The sequence below is a fragment of the Anticarsia gemmatalis genome, chromosome 22 (genome assembly GCF_050436995.1).
Source record: "Anticarsia gemmatalis isolate Benzon Research Colony breed Stoneville strain chromosome 22, ilAntGemm2 primary, whole genome shotgun sequence".
NCBI lineage: Eukaryota > Metazoa > Arthropoda > Insecta > Lepidoptera > Erebidae > Anticarsia > Anticarsia gemmatalis.
In genome coordinates, this window is record NC_134766.1 from 6419938 (window position 1) to 6435931 (window position 15994).

The 15994-nt window shown below is 34.6% G+C and overlaps 1 protein-coding gene across 3 annotated transcripts in view; it reads right to left on the minus strand.

The window, feature by feature from the left end:
• The window catches only part of Dpp10 (Dipeptidyl peptidase 10), a 199759-nt gene that overhangs the window by 96809 nt on the left and 86956 nt on the right, over positions 1 to 15994 (minus strand). For all 3 annotated transcript variants that reach the window (XR_012960016.1, XM_076129312.1, XM_076129311.1), the window contains exon 3: positions 3551 to 3764. Coding sequence is in view for 2 of the 3 variants with exons in the window: in XM_076129312.1 (XP_075985427.1) it covers positions 3551 to 3764 (214 nt within the window). In the remaining variant the exon portion in view is untranslated. The remainder of the gene's footprint in view (positions 1 to 3550; positions 3765 to 15994) is intronic.

Below are 15994 nucleotides of genomic sequence, written 5' to 3' on the forward strand. Positions count from 1 at the left end.
GTGTAGGACCTACGGGCTTACGGAAAATGGCGGGGAGATGAGGGAAAAATGGACGGGTGTAGTGAAAAACAGTGTTTTGAGGAAAAATTAAAGAAGCAATAACGTTCGTTATAGGTGATTTTTGGAACTAGTGTAAAATACATTTTTTGGAACTAGTGTAAAATACATTTTTTGGAACTAGTGTAAAATGTTTGGTTATAGTTTATATGTTACGTTTTAAAGCTTTAAAGAATAATGTGAACAAATAAGTTGAAAGGAGAGTGTGTGAAATGTAAGCAAGAAATACAATAGGACATTTCAATAAAATTCTAACTGTAGTATAAAGCAAGTATGTAGTAGATATACTTCAAGACTATGAAATAGTAAACTTTGACCAGTAATTCCTGAATACCAAAGTATATTGTTAACAATATTTCAAGAAATCACAAATCTTAGTCACAAAACAGTATGCGTTCCATTTTCCCCATTGTCCCCTACTAGTGCGGGTACACTGAGCTTAAAATAATGACATTTCTGTGTCAGAGTCGTCAAGTGGAACACTGAATTGTCATCGGGACGTGCCATAGAATTACACACGGAAAATGTACGCGAACTGAGAACAATGGCGCCTATTCTGTCAAACTACGAACACTGCATGATGACGAGGTGGATGTATGTGAATGTAAAAATGTATGTAGGAATAGAATGAACGGGTTTTTTGTTAATTTACATACATAATATCAAGCGTTTATCGCATAGGGGTAGACACTTAGACAGAGACTAGGCCACTTGGTACGATTCTTACAAACTTCCCTTGCCTCATTCACTTTCATAAATCTAATATTATTTTTGGTAATTTTTCAGAGCAATAACTTAAAAAGTCTTCAGTCATTACTCTTAGAGATATAAAGGTTCAGATAACGCTGCAATGATCTATTAAGCCTGTCCTGGTTTCTAGGTTCTCGTTGGCATGTTACACTTTTCCGATATTTATGAAAAAGTAGAATTTAAAGTACAAACGAGGCCTGTTTTCCAAATATATGTCAAAGCAACGATTAATGAGAAAACCACGACACGTGAGTATATTTATTGCCCTTTTAACTGCATTTCGGTACACACCAAGCGTAATATTATTAATAAATCAATGTATCTGTTTTATACACTAATATCAGAAACAACAAGACGTATTGATGTGAGAACAATGTGATGTACAAAACAAGCTCTTTATTACAATTGAGATAATTTCCTTCCACGCGTACTGACGTAATAATGTCAGCAAGTCATTAAAACTTTGACGAGACTCGTTTACGTTTGATATTTGAATTGAAAATGGCCGTATCCGGTTACAAATTAATTAATTATGAACCACAAACAACAAACTGGCGGAAACAATATCATTGTTTCAGGAAGTTTATTTTCATATTTTAATTAATTTATTCATATTTCAATCTGAATTTTTAATCATCCTCATTATTCTATCCGAGAAACATAATTGTAATACTTTTTGGATATAAAAAAAGCACTAAACCTTTTCTATCAATCGGAATCTGCTCAATTCACTTGGCTTTAAGGGCAGATTCAGATTTTTTACACCGAACTATTATGCCAAACAGTTAACTACATTGCGTAATACAAAAAGGGTATGTATATCCTGTATGACAATATGAGAATCAAAGCAAAGGCCCACTAGTCACGGTAGCCCGATTCTGTACAGTCGGTACTTTCGAGTATCGAGAGTTTGACATTTAAAATGTACTAGTAAAATAGTCTCTACGATGCCCGCTAGAGGCGCTGAACCGGTTGTCATACAAAATTTTTAGACAGCTAGCCGGTTGTCGATAGTGGTAGTGAATCGCGGTATTATTTTAAGTCCGTTTACATAAGTTCTCCGGACAAAGAATACATCCCGAATGTTGTATTTTTAAAGTAACACAAAAACAGATTTCCTTTTAAAGAACTATCCGGTGTTTAATAAATAAGCTATTTGTGATTTTTACCTCTCAGCTGTAAATAACGACGGAATCGTCTCTCGAAGTTACGAGTGATCGTCTCTTTGTTCAAGATATCTATTATTCAGTCAGTTTTATCTCTATTCTGAGAAGCTAGAGCTTTTAATTTGACCTGTCGCAGTCGGCGGGACATTTGACATTTCGGAATTGAGTATTATTTAGTTATTAATTAAGAATTTGACCTAGCAGCGGGTCAATTGAACAGGCTGAGAGAAACACTTGCAGCATCCATACTAATATTATAAATGCGAAAGTAACTCTGTCTGTCTGTCTGTCTGTCTGTCTGTCTGTCTGTCTGTCTGCTACTCAATCACGTCTAAACTACTGAACCAATTTGCATGAAATTTGGTATGGAGATATTTTGAAACCCGAGAAAGGACATAGGCTACTTTTTACCCCGGGAAAATGACGCATTTCCCGGGAAAATTCAGAAAATTCAACGAAGTCGCGAAAAATCAATATTATAATGACATTGAATTAACAAAATTCCGTTGCCATGGCAACTGTTTTAATGGCGGATATGTCTTAGCGCGACTTCGATAAACTAAGAGATATAAATAATTTTGAGAATATTTTTCGTGAAAAAAAAGCATATTTTATATCATCACGCTACGACCAATAGGAGCAGAGTAGGTAACAGTAAAAAGTGTTACAAAAACATGGAAAATTCTGACCCATTCTCTCTTATGTGACGCAAGCGAAGTTGCGCGGGTCAGCTAGTTTAATATAAAATACAAAAGCAGTAGGTACTTATCGTGACAAATAATACTAATTCTTTGTGCTGATCTTTAGACATACAGAAGTTAATTGAAATTATTAGGTGAAAATCCAGAAATTTAGAGTTTTCCTGAAAAGTTTATAAGATTTTTATTTAACAATAGATTACTTCATAGGCAGCAGTTCTATATTGACTTAAAAACCATATTTGTAATGTATCCGTATCCTACGTTGTTACGTTGTTCCTCGTTACACTTGCGCAGGAAGTCTAGTTGGCTAGATTTTAGTTTAAAAAAACAATAGAAATATTTCAGCCAAATACGTTAGTTTCATAAAGTTCGCCTGAATAGAACATTTATTAGACAGAAGACAATGTTATTTGGTAAAAGACGGAGGACTCGAATGATAGAAGATTAGGTCACGGTGACTTATGAGTTTTTTTATAAGCGGCAATTTATTATCAAACGTTTTATTGAATGTTCCCGAAACTGTGTTTTCAGTCATTTTAACCTGTCGATTGCACATGAAAATATCAACTTGCACTCTTAGAAATCCAAATTAAAGCGAATCGAATAGTCAAAAACAAAGGTAACGTTAACCCATATATTATAAACTACCTTTAGAACAGCCAGACCGCATTTTACGATTTTTGTCTCCATTCGGAATAACTTAATACCAAGGTATTTAATTTAATAGTAAGAACTAAAAATATTAAACATGTCGACGTCGTTTAATTTTTTAATACTATACATTATCTTTTTATTACTATGCAGTCGTATTAACCGTTTAGATTTTGAGTACAATATCCGCCATTAATTTATATTAGATAAGTGTGATATGCTCACCAGAAATCCACGTGCCATTCCATCGTACAGGCTCAAGGTCCTCCGTCAGTAAGTCTTGTATCCTCAACCTCCTTCCTTTGACCCTGGGCCCTTCATCAGGCGGCGTGAGCAGCACAACTGACGTCACGATCAGCGCCAGCACCGCCACTATCACCAGCAGAGCGATCAGGATCCCGCGCCAGTTGCGCTGGTTCGGACCACCGACCACCAACTTCTGAGAACAATTGAGACTTGATTAGATTTGTTGAAGATGATGTTTTGAGAAAGTTCAGATTACAGTTGAAATATGCTTTTGTTACTTTTAACATGTTAATACACCCACGTTACATATAAAAATAAGCCCTCTTCCTATAGCGGTAAGAAAAGACCGCCACTTGGTACTATCCTCAATAACTTCCCTTGCTTTATTCGCATCCATTCATCCAAATTTGTTTAATATATATTCCATGTAAATAACGTAATTAAAATGTCTACTGTAATTTTATTTGTGATTAGAAGTGTGGGCTTAGTGTGTATTACTATTTAGAAGAATTAATATACTCAACGTTTTTTTGCAACTTGAGCGAAATCTATAGGCTTATGATTGTTTGGTTAAGAGTTGTTTTAACTTTTTGACAGAATCATAACCTCTACACAAAAATAGAATTTATTTTCAAAACTATTCCGCTGACAAAAAACCCATAAAATGTTCCACAAAATTGCAAAAAACCCCACCACAGCTATCCATTGAAACCGAAACCCTTTAAAAATGTACCGCTACCAAAAAATAGCCGTTTTGATAAAAATCCGATACGTCATTCCGTGGTATTGATATCTTGAAAAGGGTTTTTTGTAGGCTCGCCCCGTTGTTATACAGCATGATAGATTAACTGTGTCCACTGTGAGGTGGGAAATATACAGGGTGATATAGAAATGCTTTGTGTTTTTGTGATAAGGAAAAGCTTGTTTGGCCGTTGTTAGAGGAAGATTGCTTTTCGTAGCAGAGATTAATTTTGTAGGTTCATTATTACATATTTTTTTAATGTTGATTTTATTTGTAGTGACCAAGTGGTTTCTCACTTTCCAGGTATATTAACGATTAAAGGGCTTTCCATGTTTATGATTTCCAACCCCAATTTCAGGATATAACAGAAAAATCTTTTCTATCTACTTGGTATTAAAAATTAGACATAAAAAACTGAAACAACCTAGTAATATATTATATGTATTCGTATAATATGAATCAATAAGGATTAATTCACATAAAGTTAGGACTTTGGTATCAATATTTGGGTCCATTGTTATTATACCAATGATTTTACAATTTATGAGCGCCATTATTTGCGCGTGGGTAATAAAATAAAGGGCTCTGAATAAATAATGGTTTGCTGTTAATTGAGTTATTTTCAGAATTTATGTTACATACGCGCTCAATAATATATTATATTGATTATTTAATCCTACCAGGGGGGTTCCACTCCGTAGAGTAGGTATGATCAAAATAAACAACAAAAATCCCGTAAAGAAGCTAAAAGATACTGTAGTGTTTATGGGTGCATGAACAAAGACAATACGGAATCGAAAATATCATAATAATATTATTATAATAAATATACATATAAATATCATTTATTAATATCGTCGGCGCAATCCACGGAATACGTATTAAAAAAGTGGCGGCGGCGGCCAATCGTTTGTTCTATTCGCTTCTTTGATTTTACCTATAGTAAAGTTATGTAGATACATATATTTATTTAATGGCCAGACAGCAATACAATTATAATTTTATTTTATAATGGTTAATGGGTTTTTCAGACACTATTAGGAACAGATTAACATGTTTTGAAGTATTGTATTTGCATAGGTACACACTGTTCTCTTTATTGATTTATTTTAATATTTATATCGACTAGTGATAACCCTGAGTTCCGGCGGTGAAACCGGAGACGCGCGGCGATACCCAATGGAGTATTCATGAACGCTCGCGCAGCGCGATAAGTTTCAATTTCGTGTGGCAGTCGTTAGTGTAGGTAATTTTTTATGCCTAAACTTCACTTTTGTTCAGAAGTGGACCTTCTGTACGGTAGTACTATTACGTATTCTGTGATCCTACTAATATTATTGAAGCCGTATGTAAAGATAAATATATGCTTGTTAATCTTTCACGGAAAATATTGAAGTGATTTTAATGATTAAGGTTACGTTTTATTTTAAATATTTTATTAAAATGTTGTTCATAAAATACAAATTTAACTGGTCATTGAAAGTAGATTGAAAGAATGTACGGGCTTCAAAGTTCTTAGTTAAGTTATAATCGCGTTTGACTTTGCCTTTATTCAGACAGATAAGTGTATTTCTATGTAAACTAGAAAAAAGCATGTGCCTATTTAGTGGTACAGTAATATATTAAATATTACGTAAAACGTTGGACGGCACCCAAATACTTTTAACATAAAAAATCGTAATTTACCACACTCATTATCTCTGATGACTACCAAAATTAAGAGCCGTATAAAATCCGCCATTAATTACGTTAAAACGTATCATATCCACATATTATTCTGTTGATTTTAAGAGGATATGGCGCGGATCGTTTTCCCGCCAAAATGGCGGCCATTACCGCGAGTTAGTGTTGTTCCCGCGATAACGTAGAGAGGCGTTTATTTAGTTTTACGGGCGGTCATAGACAATTTAGTTTAATGTCAGGTTAGGTTTTTATGCTATTGGCATTATTTTTTACCTGTTAGAGACTTTGACACTTTTATTTTTATAAAAATGTTAGATCAACTGCTCATCCTAATGTGTGCCGTATATAAATTATTCTCAGTTTTTAAATAAAGAAAGCATACATATGTATGTACGTAGTTTACGTTAATAAGCTTAATTTACAATCTATGCCGGTTTTCCTTGAAATTCTTCTTTCACTTGCCTTTATCAGGCCGAAACATATTTAATATTAGATTTTTTAAAACATTTTCATACGAAAATTTCATACGGAATTCAAAGTATCTCTATTGTCTTCTTAACTAATGCTGTAGAAATCAAAAGCAATAAAAATTGTGCACTTTGGCCCAAATTTGAGTATCTCTTTTCACAAAATGGTAACGTCGGTGTTGTTTTGTAGCATAAAAATATTAAAAATGTTCATACAATGTCTATCTAGATGTTGTATGAAATACGACTGCGACATACAACGTGCTATTTCAGATATTTTGACTTTTATCTGAACTATAAAAGTGTAGATACACAAAATATTTCGCTGAGTTTTTTGCCTATATTTCGTTATTATAAAAAATAGGTTTTGTCACATTTTTTTATATGGTATCAAAATTGGAATTATCGTCGTCATTATTTCCTTTTCCCTTTTTTTATTCTACTTGGACTCAAATCCATCCACTGAACTGCAGTATTTTTTTAAATTTAATAATTATATTGTTGATACACTGATTACAAAACAATTAAGTAAGTAAATTTTAATGTTTTTCTAGTTAAGATCCTTGAAAATTGATTTCTCAGAACCATTCGCACCGCGAAGATTCCAATCGCTGGCGCCCGTTTATATTAGGCCTCTGTTTTTTTTTTATATTGACGGAGGATAAATTTTCATACATTGATAAATGATTTTGCAACCAAATAAGAACTTCCATAAATAAAAACAATGATTACAAACATGAATTTAAACACAGAAATTTATTCACCTAGCTACATGTTCGTAAACGCTTCAGATACAAATCAGTTTTGTTTTTCGTCTTTTAAGACACATGGTGCCGAAACCCAATTACACATAGTAAGACATCACACACAATTTCCTTCACGTACTAGATAACACACATCTTGATTGCCTGACCTACAACTGTTAAGAACTCAGTTTATGTTCAACATAAACTTCAGTGATAACTCTCTTTCCTAAGGGAAATAGAAAAATGGCGGAATAAGCCTTTTCAATTAAAGTTTTCGGATTAAATCTAGTGAAGTAAGGTGGATTGTAACTTGTTTAATCTTTTACTTGTGAACTTTTAAGATAAGTGAGGTTAAGGACAGTTTTGCTTCAAGAAATAATGATATATTTTGTTGACTTTCATTTATGTGATGGTATAGCGTGGAGTTTATTATTTGAGTTTACCATTGTGCTGTCACAAAAGGCTATTTCTTATTCCCTATTACCATGTCCCGTACGCGGGTGGATCTACGCTTGGGACTACGGATAAAATTAAAATAATATCCCTGTAAAACGATTTAGATTGATGTCAAACTGTAAAAAATCATAGCAAACTTAGTCTTACGTAAAACGGGACATTATATCTTCTCATTTGAACATCAGGACATAGTTTCAGTAGCTACAAAAGAAGCCAACTTATATGAAATTTACTTAATTACTTCTATGGCAATAATAATGAGAAAAATAGTTTTGATAGACAAAATTGAATAGATTGATCACAGTTAAACAAATAAGTTAATGATTTGAAAAAATATTTCTTCAGTAAATATTTTTCCAAATATTCTCAAATCTAGATCGTGTGAGAAAACCCAGAATACAAAGTAAAGTATTTATGACGATGAAGTCATAAAATGAACTGTTTCTTTGAACGAATATATAGTTTTATACCAGTCATACAATTTATTTTATGTTTAGCTTACCTAAAGTAATAAAGCAAGATTTGTCGATAAACCTAGGAATATCGTAAAAAACTTACTATTACATCAAAATCACGCGTTTTCTCCAAAACGTTTTCGCTAAAGTATAATAAACAAGGTTTTTGTAATCATTACTTTTACATTATTGGGAAAAGATTTTCTTCGCATTTTACCATATTTCGATATCTCTCGATATTATATATGTTTTGGAATATATTTGTTGTGAAGGAAAGATCATTACTACACCCACATGTACTGGGTATCGTCAATTACTTTCTGGCACGAAAAGCGTAAATAAAATTATTTTGAAATAATATTCCGATGTTCTTAAGCAAAGGAGCTTTGAACCTCTTGTTTTCTATTTAACTTCGTACCTGTTAAATCTATCCGATTTTGTAGTATAAAAGTGCAGTACAGAATGTAGAAATGCACTCATTTCTTGCCGTTTAAAACGTTGGTCCCGTGTAATATGGAGACTATAGACAAATACCGGACTCCTTCCACAACTCTAGGCTACTATTGAGAATATTCTGATAGAAAATATAACAACCCAATCGCACTCTGTCTAACTCCTAAATCAAACTCGAAATCTGATCTCATTATATGCACTACCCTAATTACAGAGTCGGCTAGTTTGAACTATAACTGTAGGCTTACTCAAATTTTAAAAATCTAACTAGCGCATGATTGAACGTTGGTTTAAAGTGAAACTAATAGGATTGTTTGATGTACATTGTTTTCATTTTAAACCAGTGTTAGATCACGCGCTAGTTTGAAATTTAAAAGTACCATTAAACATTTGTTTGATCCAATCGAATTTGATTTTCGACTCGATACTGCCGGGAGCCTGCTGTTACTTTTATAGTGTACTAGTTTTATTCTACCAATTGGTCAATATGACTTGTTCCAACCATCCAATACTACTTTCACTTTTATTCTATAACCACGTGTATATCTATTGAATGAATCCGCAACAGTTTCCCAGTAATCCGCTGTAAGCCGATTAGTTGGTACAAAAATATTGGAGATCTGACCGCGAGATAAAGGTTTGTTGAAGACTTTTCACTTGCTTTTAGTAAGCTTTAACGTCTTGACTTAGACGGTTGAACAAATGCACATACCGATTGGAAGATGTTGGGAAAGTACGAGAATTATTTGTCTTTTACAGATCTTTTCTTTTAAGTATGGTTTATTGAGTACAGGCCTATTTGAATATATATAGAATATAGAAACTTTGTTTGATTAAGTTTGATAGACTAAATTTTTTCTACTTTGTATCATTGACTCCTACTTATATTATAAAGGCAAAAGTTTGTATCAATGGATGTAAATATGAATGTCTCGTTTCTTCACTTCTTTTTCATACAAAGAATGAGGGAAAAAAAATCACAGATATGGATTATAAACCGATTTTTTCCCGTAGAAGAAATCGCGGGCTGTACTTAGTTTCCTGATAACTACCGTGAATACACATAATATTTAGTACTCATAAACTACATTTGAGTAAATATATTCAGAAGTCAAGTTTATCGACCGTTCCGCCATATTACTATGGACCCTTAGGTCCCAATAGTGTCCCCAAAAGTGATATGGGTGAATACCATTGCGTATGACAATTTAATTTTACACAACATTATTGATGTAGGTCTGCCGTCCCTGTTGTATCGGACAAACGAAATATAGCAGTTTAATATTTTCGAATTGTCACGTACGTAGCTACTTGGAAACTTACTATTAAATAAAATGTTGGTACCCTAAATGTCTGTTGCATTTATTGGCTCTAATCAAAACAGTATTTTTAAAATAAGAAAATGAAAACATCGTGAACAAGATGGAATAAACCCAACATCAGCTAAAACTATTACAAGCGATTAAGTTCTTAAATTTAAAAAGTATTTAACAATGCACAAATAACACCAATTTTGGAAAATTTAATACAAAAAAGTACTTACAAAAAACTTTGAATTCGTAACAAAATCTAATATTCATTTAAAATTGCAACTTTATTACTGTGCGTATGTTTCATTGTACTTTAATATTCAGTAACAATCTAAAACATATAGAGTTAGAGAAATAAGCATAACTATCCAGCTGAGTGCTACAAAAAGTAGTTGTCTTTGAGAGAAATGCTTCGTACAAACTACAATGGGATTAAACGATGTAAATAGAGTAAATTCTATATCGCAACGTTGGTATAAGTAACACAAAACCCGCACTTAAACTGCCTTACTTGAACATGATACCATTTTAAATTTTGGAACTTAGAACGTTTATCCTTAGATCCAATTTAGAATATTATGACGTGTTGAAGAAAGATAAAAAACGAAATCCTACAAAATTTTAAGTAAGTAAATACATGTAAGACCTTTAATATAATATGCTGCAACTAGTACAATTGTCTCTGAATTACATTTTACATGTCACACGGGGAAAGAGTCTACAGAATAGAAAATCTATAAAAATAATAATGAATCACCGAAATGTATGTACGCGCATAACTTCTTAACAACTAATTAAACTATTTTTTTTTAAATCTTTATAACTGTCGGGACAACGTTTGACTGGAATTGAAGGGCAAAAAATTCCTACAGGAATGGAATCAACGGGAAAAAATTGCACTATATCCGGACGAAGTCGGGCCAGTCCTCTAGTATGAAATAAAAACGCCATCGTTTTCAAAATTCCACATTTTTTGAATACTTTAAAAATATTCCATCGAACATAGTTCTGTAACATTTCAAAGAGTAAAGTGTAAAGCCTAGTGCTGTACGCCCCAAAAATTCAGCTTTGATATAGTTCGTGGAAATTCCTGGAAGCAATATATACAGAGAGTACATGGAGACTGTGATGTATAGGCGAGTGTTAATCGGATTGAAACTGTACCAATTGATGGTACTTTTGAAAGGTGTTTTTGCAATAGTATTTAAAATAGTAAAGTAAATCTACTTAAATAAAGAAAAATGCACGAAGAGAATCGTTAGCCCGGATGTTTCCCAAAAATACACGAACGATTATTAAAAAGACCTTAGCAATAACTAAACTAATTATTTTGACAATAAGAGTCTACTTTCAATGTAATACAAACTAACTAAAATGCGAGTTATTTATCTTTGACGTTTTCAAAACACTAAACGGATTGTCATGAAATGTAGTTTTGTAAAATTTATTTCTTCTCTACAATAATAATGTCTATAGTAATACTAATATTAAAAAGCTGAAGAGTTTGTTTGTTTGAACGCGCTAATCTCAGGAACTGCTGGTCCGATTAGAAAAATTATATATTGTCACACTATGACCAATAGGAGCAAAGCATCAGTATGAAATTTTACAAAAACGGGGAAAATTTTAAGCTATTCTCTCTTCTGTGACGCAAGCGAAGTTGCGCGGGTCAGCTAGTGCTTAATATACGCGGAGGCGGAGCTCGTCATCTAGTTTAAATGATAATCGTGGACCTAAAGTGTCACAGTTAGTATAGCAGCATGGCATAAGTTTAGACTATAGGCAATATCTGTTCATTCAATGATCCATATAGATTAGACTAGGCACTATCAATATATTATATCTATGTTAATCACAACTAACCAAACATAAATTATTTACATTAAAGGCCCAATAAATTCAACTCCAAAACTGAACCCTGTACGAATTCAGCAACGTCACGTCTCCGCAATAACGGGTCGGCATGAATGTAAAATGATCAATGGGCCGTGACGAGGTGCCCACGTAGAAGGTCTCGCATTAGGCGATAGATTCAGGATAATAGGCGTAATCTGTTACTAGGGCTCAGGTGTTGATGTGTATGTTAATGATTTAGAACTGATTACGGCAACTTAGCTAAATCAAAACTATCCACGTTTTGATTTAACGGTCTTATGTTGAAAGGAACAAAAGCACTGTTGTTATTTAATTTTTTTTATTTCACATTAAAATTTGGTTAATATCGAAGTTATTCATGACTTAAAAAACATAATATCCTCTTTGTAACCTGTCGAGATTGACTGACTACAGACAAAGAAATAAAGTAAAACCGGCAGAATTATTTTCAAATAGTGCTCGAAAAAGTAGCATATTTTAAGAGTATTATACTTTCTTCTAATTGAGATACTATTATTTTTATGCAGTAATCTACATGACTTAGCTGACTTTTATTTATTTAAGTAACATGGATGACTTACAGCTTTAATTAAAATCGGAAGAGCCATTTCAGCGTAAAAACCTAACAAAGAAACCAACAAACAAGTACGAATTACACAAAGTTGCAAAACACAAAACCACTATAATAAAAAATTACATCATTTATATATTATACCTAAAAACGATCACTGTAAAACTGTCGAAAATCACTCCCAATTTTCAAAAGGTAGTGGTGAAAGATAACCGAGTAATGAAGTGACATCGAAGACGCCACTTGTTAGGATAACGCGCCATTACCGAGCCGAGTGGCCATTACACCCCACTCTGTTACCGGCTATTAAAACTCACGGTTTTCGTGTCACGTGGATATTTTTATGGAAAGGTTTAGTTTTTTGGGACAACCTCCACTGTTTCTTTTAACACTTTTACCGTTTAGGTCAAAACTAGTGATACTTTACGATATTGTTTTACACCACAAACAAGCCGTGCCAACTTTATGGGCAATGGTATGGCAATGGTATCTTCTCCTCATAATTTCAGGGAAAATCAGGGAAAAAAAGGTGATCGACGGTTCGAACTCGAGGTAACACACCAATGACTTTTCGAAGTTATGTGTGTATTAAACATAATTATCACTTGCTCTAACGGTGAAGGAAAACATCGTGATGAAACCTTGCATGTCTAAAAATTTATTTAATACGTTAATTGGGGGATTGCAAACTCCTCAACCCGTACTTGGCCAGCGTGGTGGACTAAGCCTAATCCCTCCCTTTTTTGCAAGTAGACCCTGGCCGTGCAGTGGGACAGTGACGGGCTAAAAAAATTGCGTTTATCTAATAATTTTTTTTCTACATTACCTATTTTACACGTAGATTACATCTAATATATAAAATTCTCGCGTCACAGTTTTCGTTGCCATACTCCTACAAAACGGCTTGACCGATTTTGATGAAATTTTGTGAGCATATTGAGTAGGTCTGAGAATCGGCCAACATCTATTTTTCATATCCCTAAGTGACCATTTTTTTTATTTATATGGCAAAACAACGTTTGCTGGGTCAGCTAGTATAATACACATACACTCAGCGGCAGAAAAAGTGGCCCAAAGCAAAACTACGATAAAACTTTTTAGAATATCAATATATGGTTACTATTTTGGCTATAACTATTAGTTAAACAGTTTATACACAAGTTTAGTTACAATTTACACTAAATAGTCGTAATTTTTAATCAAAAATGGGAAAAATGAAAAAATACAGCTTTTGTCGAAATCGCTTACTGAAAGTTTTTGCAAAAACCTAATTCTGCACCAAAGAAAAAATCTAGTTTATACCGCGTGTTACCTCCTCTAGCATTTATGGTGACCTGCATGCATTCTGGCATGCTTTGGAGGATGTTTTAATTAATTCTTGAAGAACTTTATCCCACACTCTGACTAGAGCGGTTCTTCGCTCACCAAGTGATTCTGGTGGGTTGGGCAGTGCGCATACACTGTTTTTTAGCATGTGCCAGACATGTTCTATGGGGTTGATGTCTGGACTGTGAGCAGGCTAAGCCAGTTTTTGAATCCCGATATCAGCAAGGTGCGATTCCACAACGCGGGCGCTATGAGCGCGCGCATTAAACTGCATTAGAGTTAATCCTCCCGACCAATGAAATCCATAAATGGTACAACATGGTCTTGGAAGATTTCTTCAATGTACCCGGCTGCTGTTAGGCGCTGATCTACGATGACAAGCTCCGTACGTGCCTCCAAACATACACCTCTCCATACCATAACAGACCTACCTTTGTAACTGACCGTCTGACGTGTTGTGTTGGGAAAAAACCGTCCTTAATGGCGTCTTTACACTCTCTCACGACCATTTGGTGCTCTTAATGCTAGTCAGCACTCATCGGTTAACAAGAACTTGCTCCATTGGTCGATAGCCAATTCACATGTTTACGAGCAAATCGTAATCGCGCAACTCGATGGTGTCTCTCGAGTTCTGGTACTCGGGTTGGTCTTCCTGCCTGTAAATTACGTTCTTTTATCCTTCGCCTCATGTTCCGTTCACTAAGAATGACTCCGCGTGCCGCTTGAAGCCTCTAGTGAATCTCAAACGCTGTCAGAAAGCGGTTTCTCAGCACCTCGAGGTTAACAAATCGGTCATCTCTTGCGGATGTACATCGTGTTCGTCCAATTCCTAGTCGCCGCGTGTAGAGACCAGTCTCACGATACCTCCTAATCGCAGACCTTAAAGTGGTACGCGATAAATTAAAAAATGCAGCCACCTCTCAATGGTAATGGCCCTGAACGGACAACAAGACCACCTAAGCCACTTGTTCAGCAGTAAGTGGCATCTTCAAATCTTTTCTAAAATCTAAATAGACCAATAAAAATCATAAAGAAAATCGTTTCCGTGCAGCAATATTTCAAAATACAGAATTCAACTGACCTCTCGAATCAACACTGAATTCAGTTCTAACACACATTGTTAGAAAAAGTCATCCGTCACTTAAATTAATCTGAAATTCAACACTTTATAACACTAAACAGATCACTTCGCAACTACTTACAACAATATATCTTTCATATATTGCTTAATTTGTTTACAAATTCACGATAAGCGCTTGGGCCACTTTTTCTGCCGTTGAGTGTATGTATGTACATAGCTAAATCTGCAACCATGTAACAGCCTACAGGCTACAGGTAGTGCGAGCAATTTAGCCGATAATCGTCGTTGGCGGTTGTAATCGGATCGATGGCGTTACACGACACCTGTTCACTGTACAACGTGTTGGACAGCTTGTGTGTTGTGCAGGTTGGATGGATCGTAAAACGGGTAATTGCTTTGTGTGATGGCATTTTGTAATATGTATGTAGTAACTAAACCTTGTGCCAGCGGTTCTGTTCGTGTATTAATTGATTCTTAAAAAATAGCGTAGCCTGTGTTGTATGCAACCCAGAAGGCCTTTGACATAGCTTAACAACTGTTGTCTTAATAGACAACCATCGGGACCGACTTTAAACGGGTCCACGGAGACACTCAGTTCAAGTACCACTTTGCGGCCTCCCATCTATGCAATAAACGCGCCATGGGTTACTTAATCCATAGATCATTTACTGACCAGACAGTGTAATTGGCTATGAACGCTTCAGTTACTTAGGTGAAAACATTTCATACTGCTGAAAATAGTGTCAACAACGCATTTACCTATAATACGCTAATGCACTGACAAGTAGGAAAAACAATCTGTTCTATCTGATACGACAGCCCTCAAAGCTTAAACCTCAGTATACAATTAATCTTAGCATCTTTGCATACACCATCGTTTAACAAAATAAGAAAACACCTAGCAAATACAAATTCAATTTCAGTCCAAATTCACCAAAGACTTATAAAACACTAAAACCTCTTGTTAGTCGCGATCACATAAACCTTTAGCGACACCTAACTGTATTACCTTTGTCAATAAGCACGAAACTTCCAACTATCGGCGACTCGATGTGCCATCGTAAAGGAAACGGGCGCGGGCCATTTGCTAAACTGCCAAAGTATCGCTGTTGATATAAACATTGGTGGTGAAGTGAAAACATCCTCAGTCGACTGTCGCCCTGGTAGTTTCGTGGTAGATTTTAATGGGCGTTTATTTTACAAATAGATAAGAAGTTAATTCAATGTTGTATTTTTTTATTATGCTAGCGGACTGGCC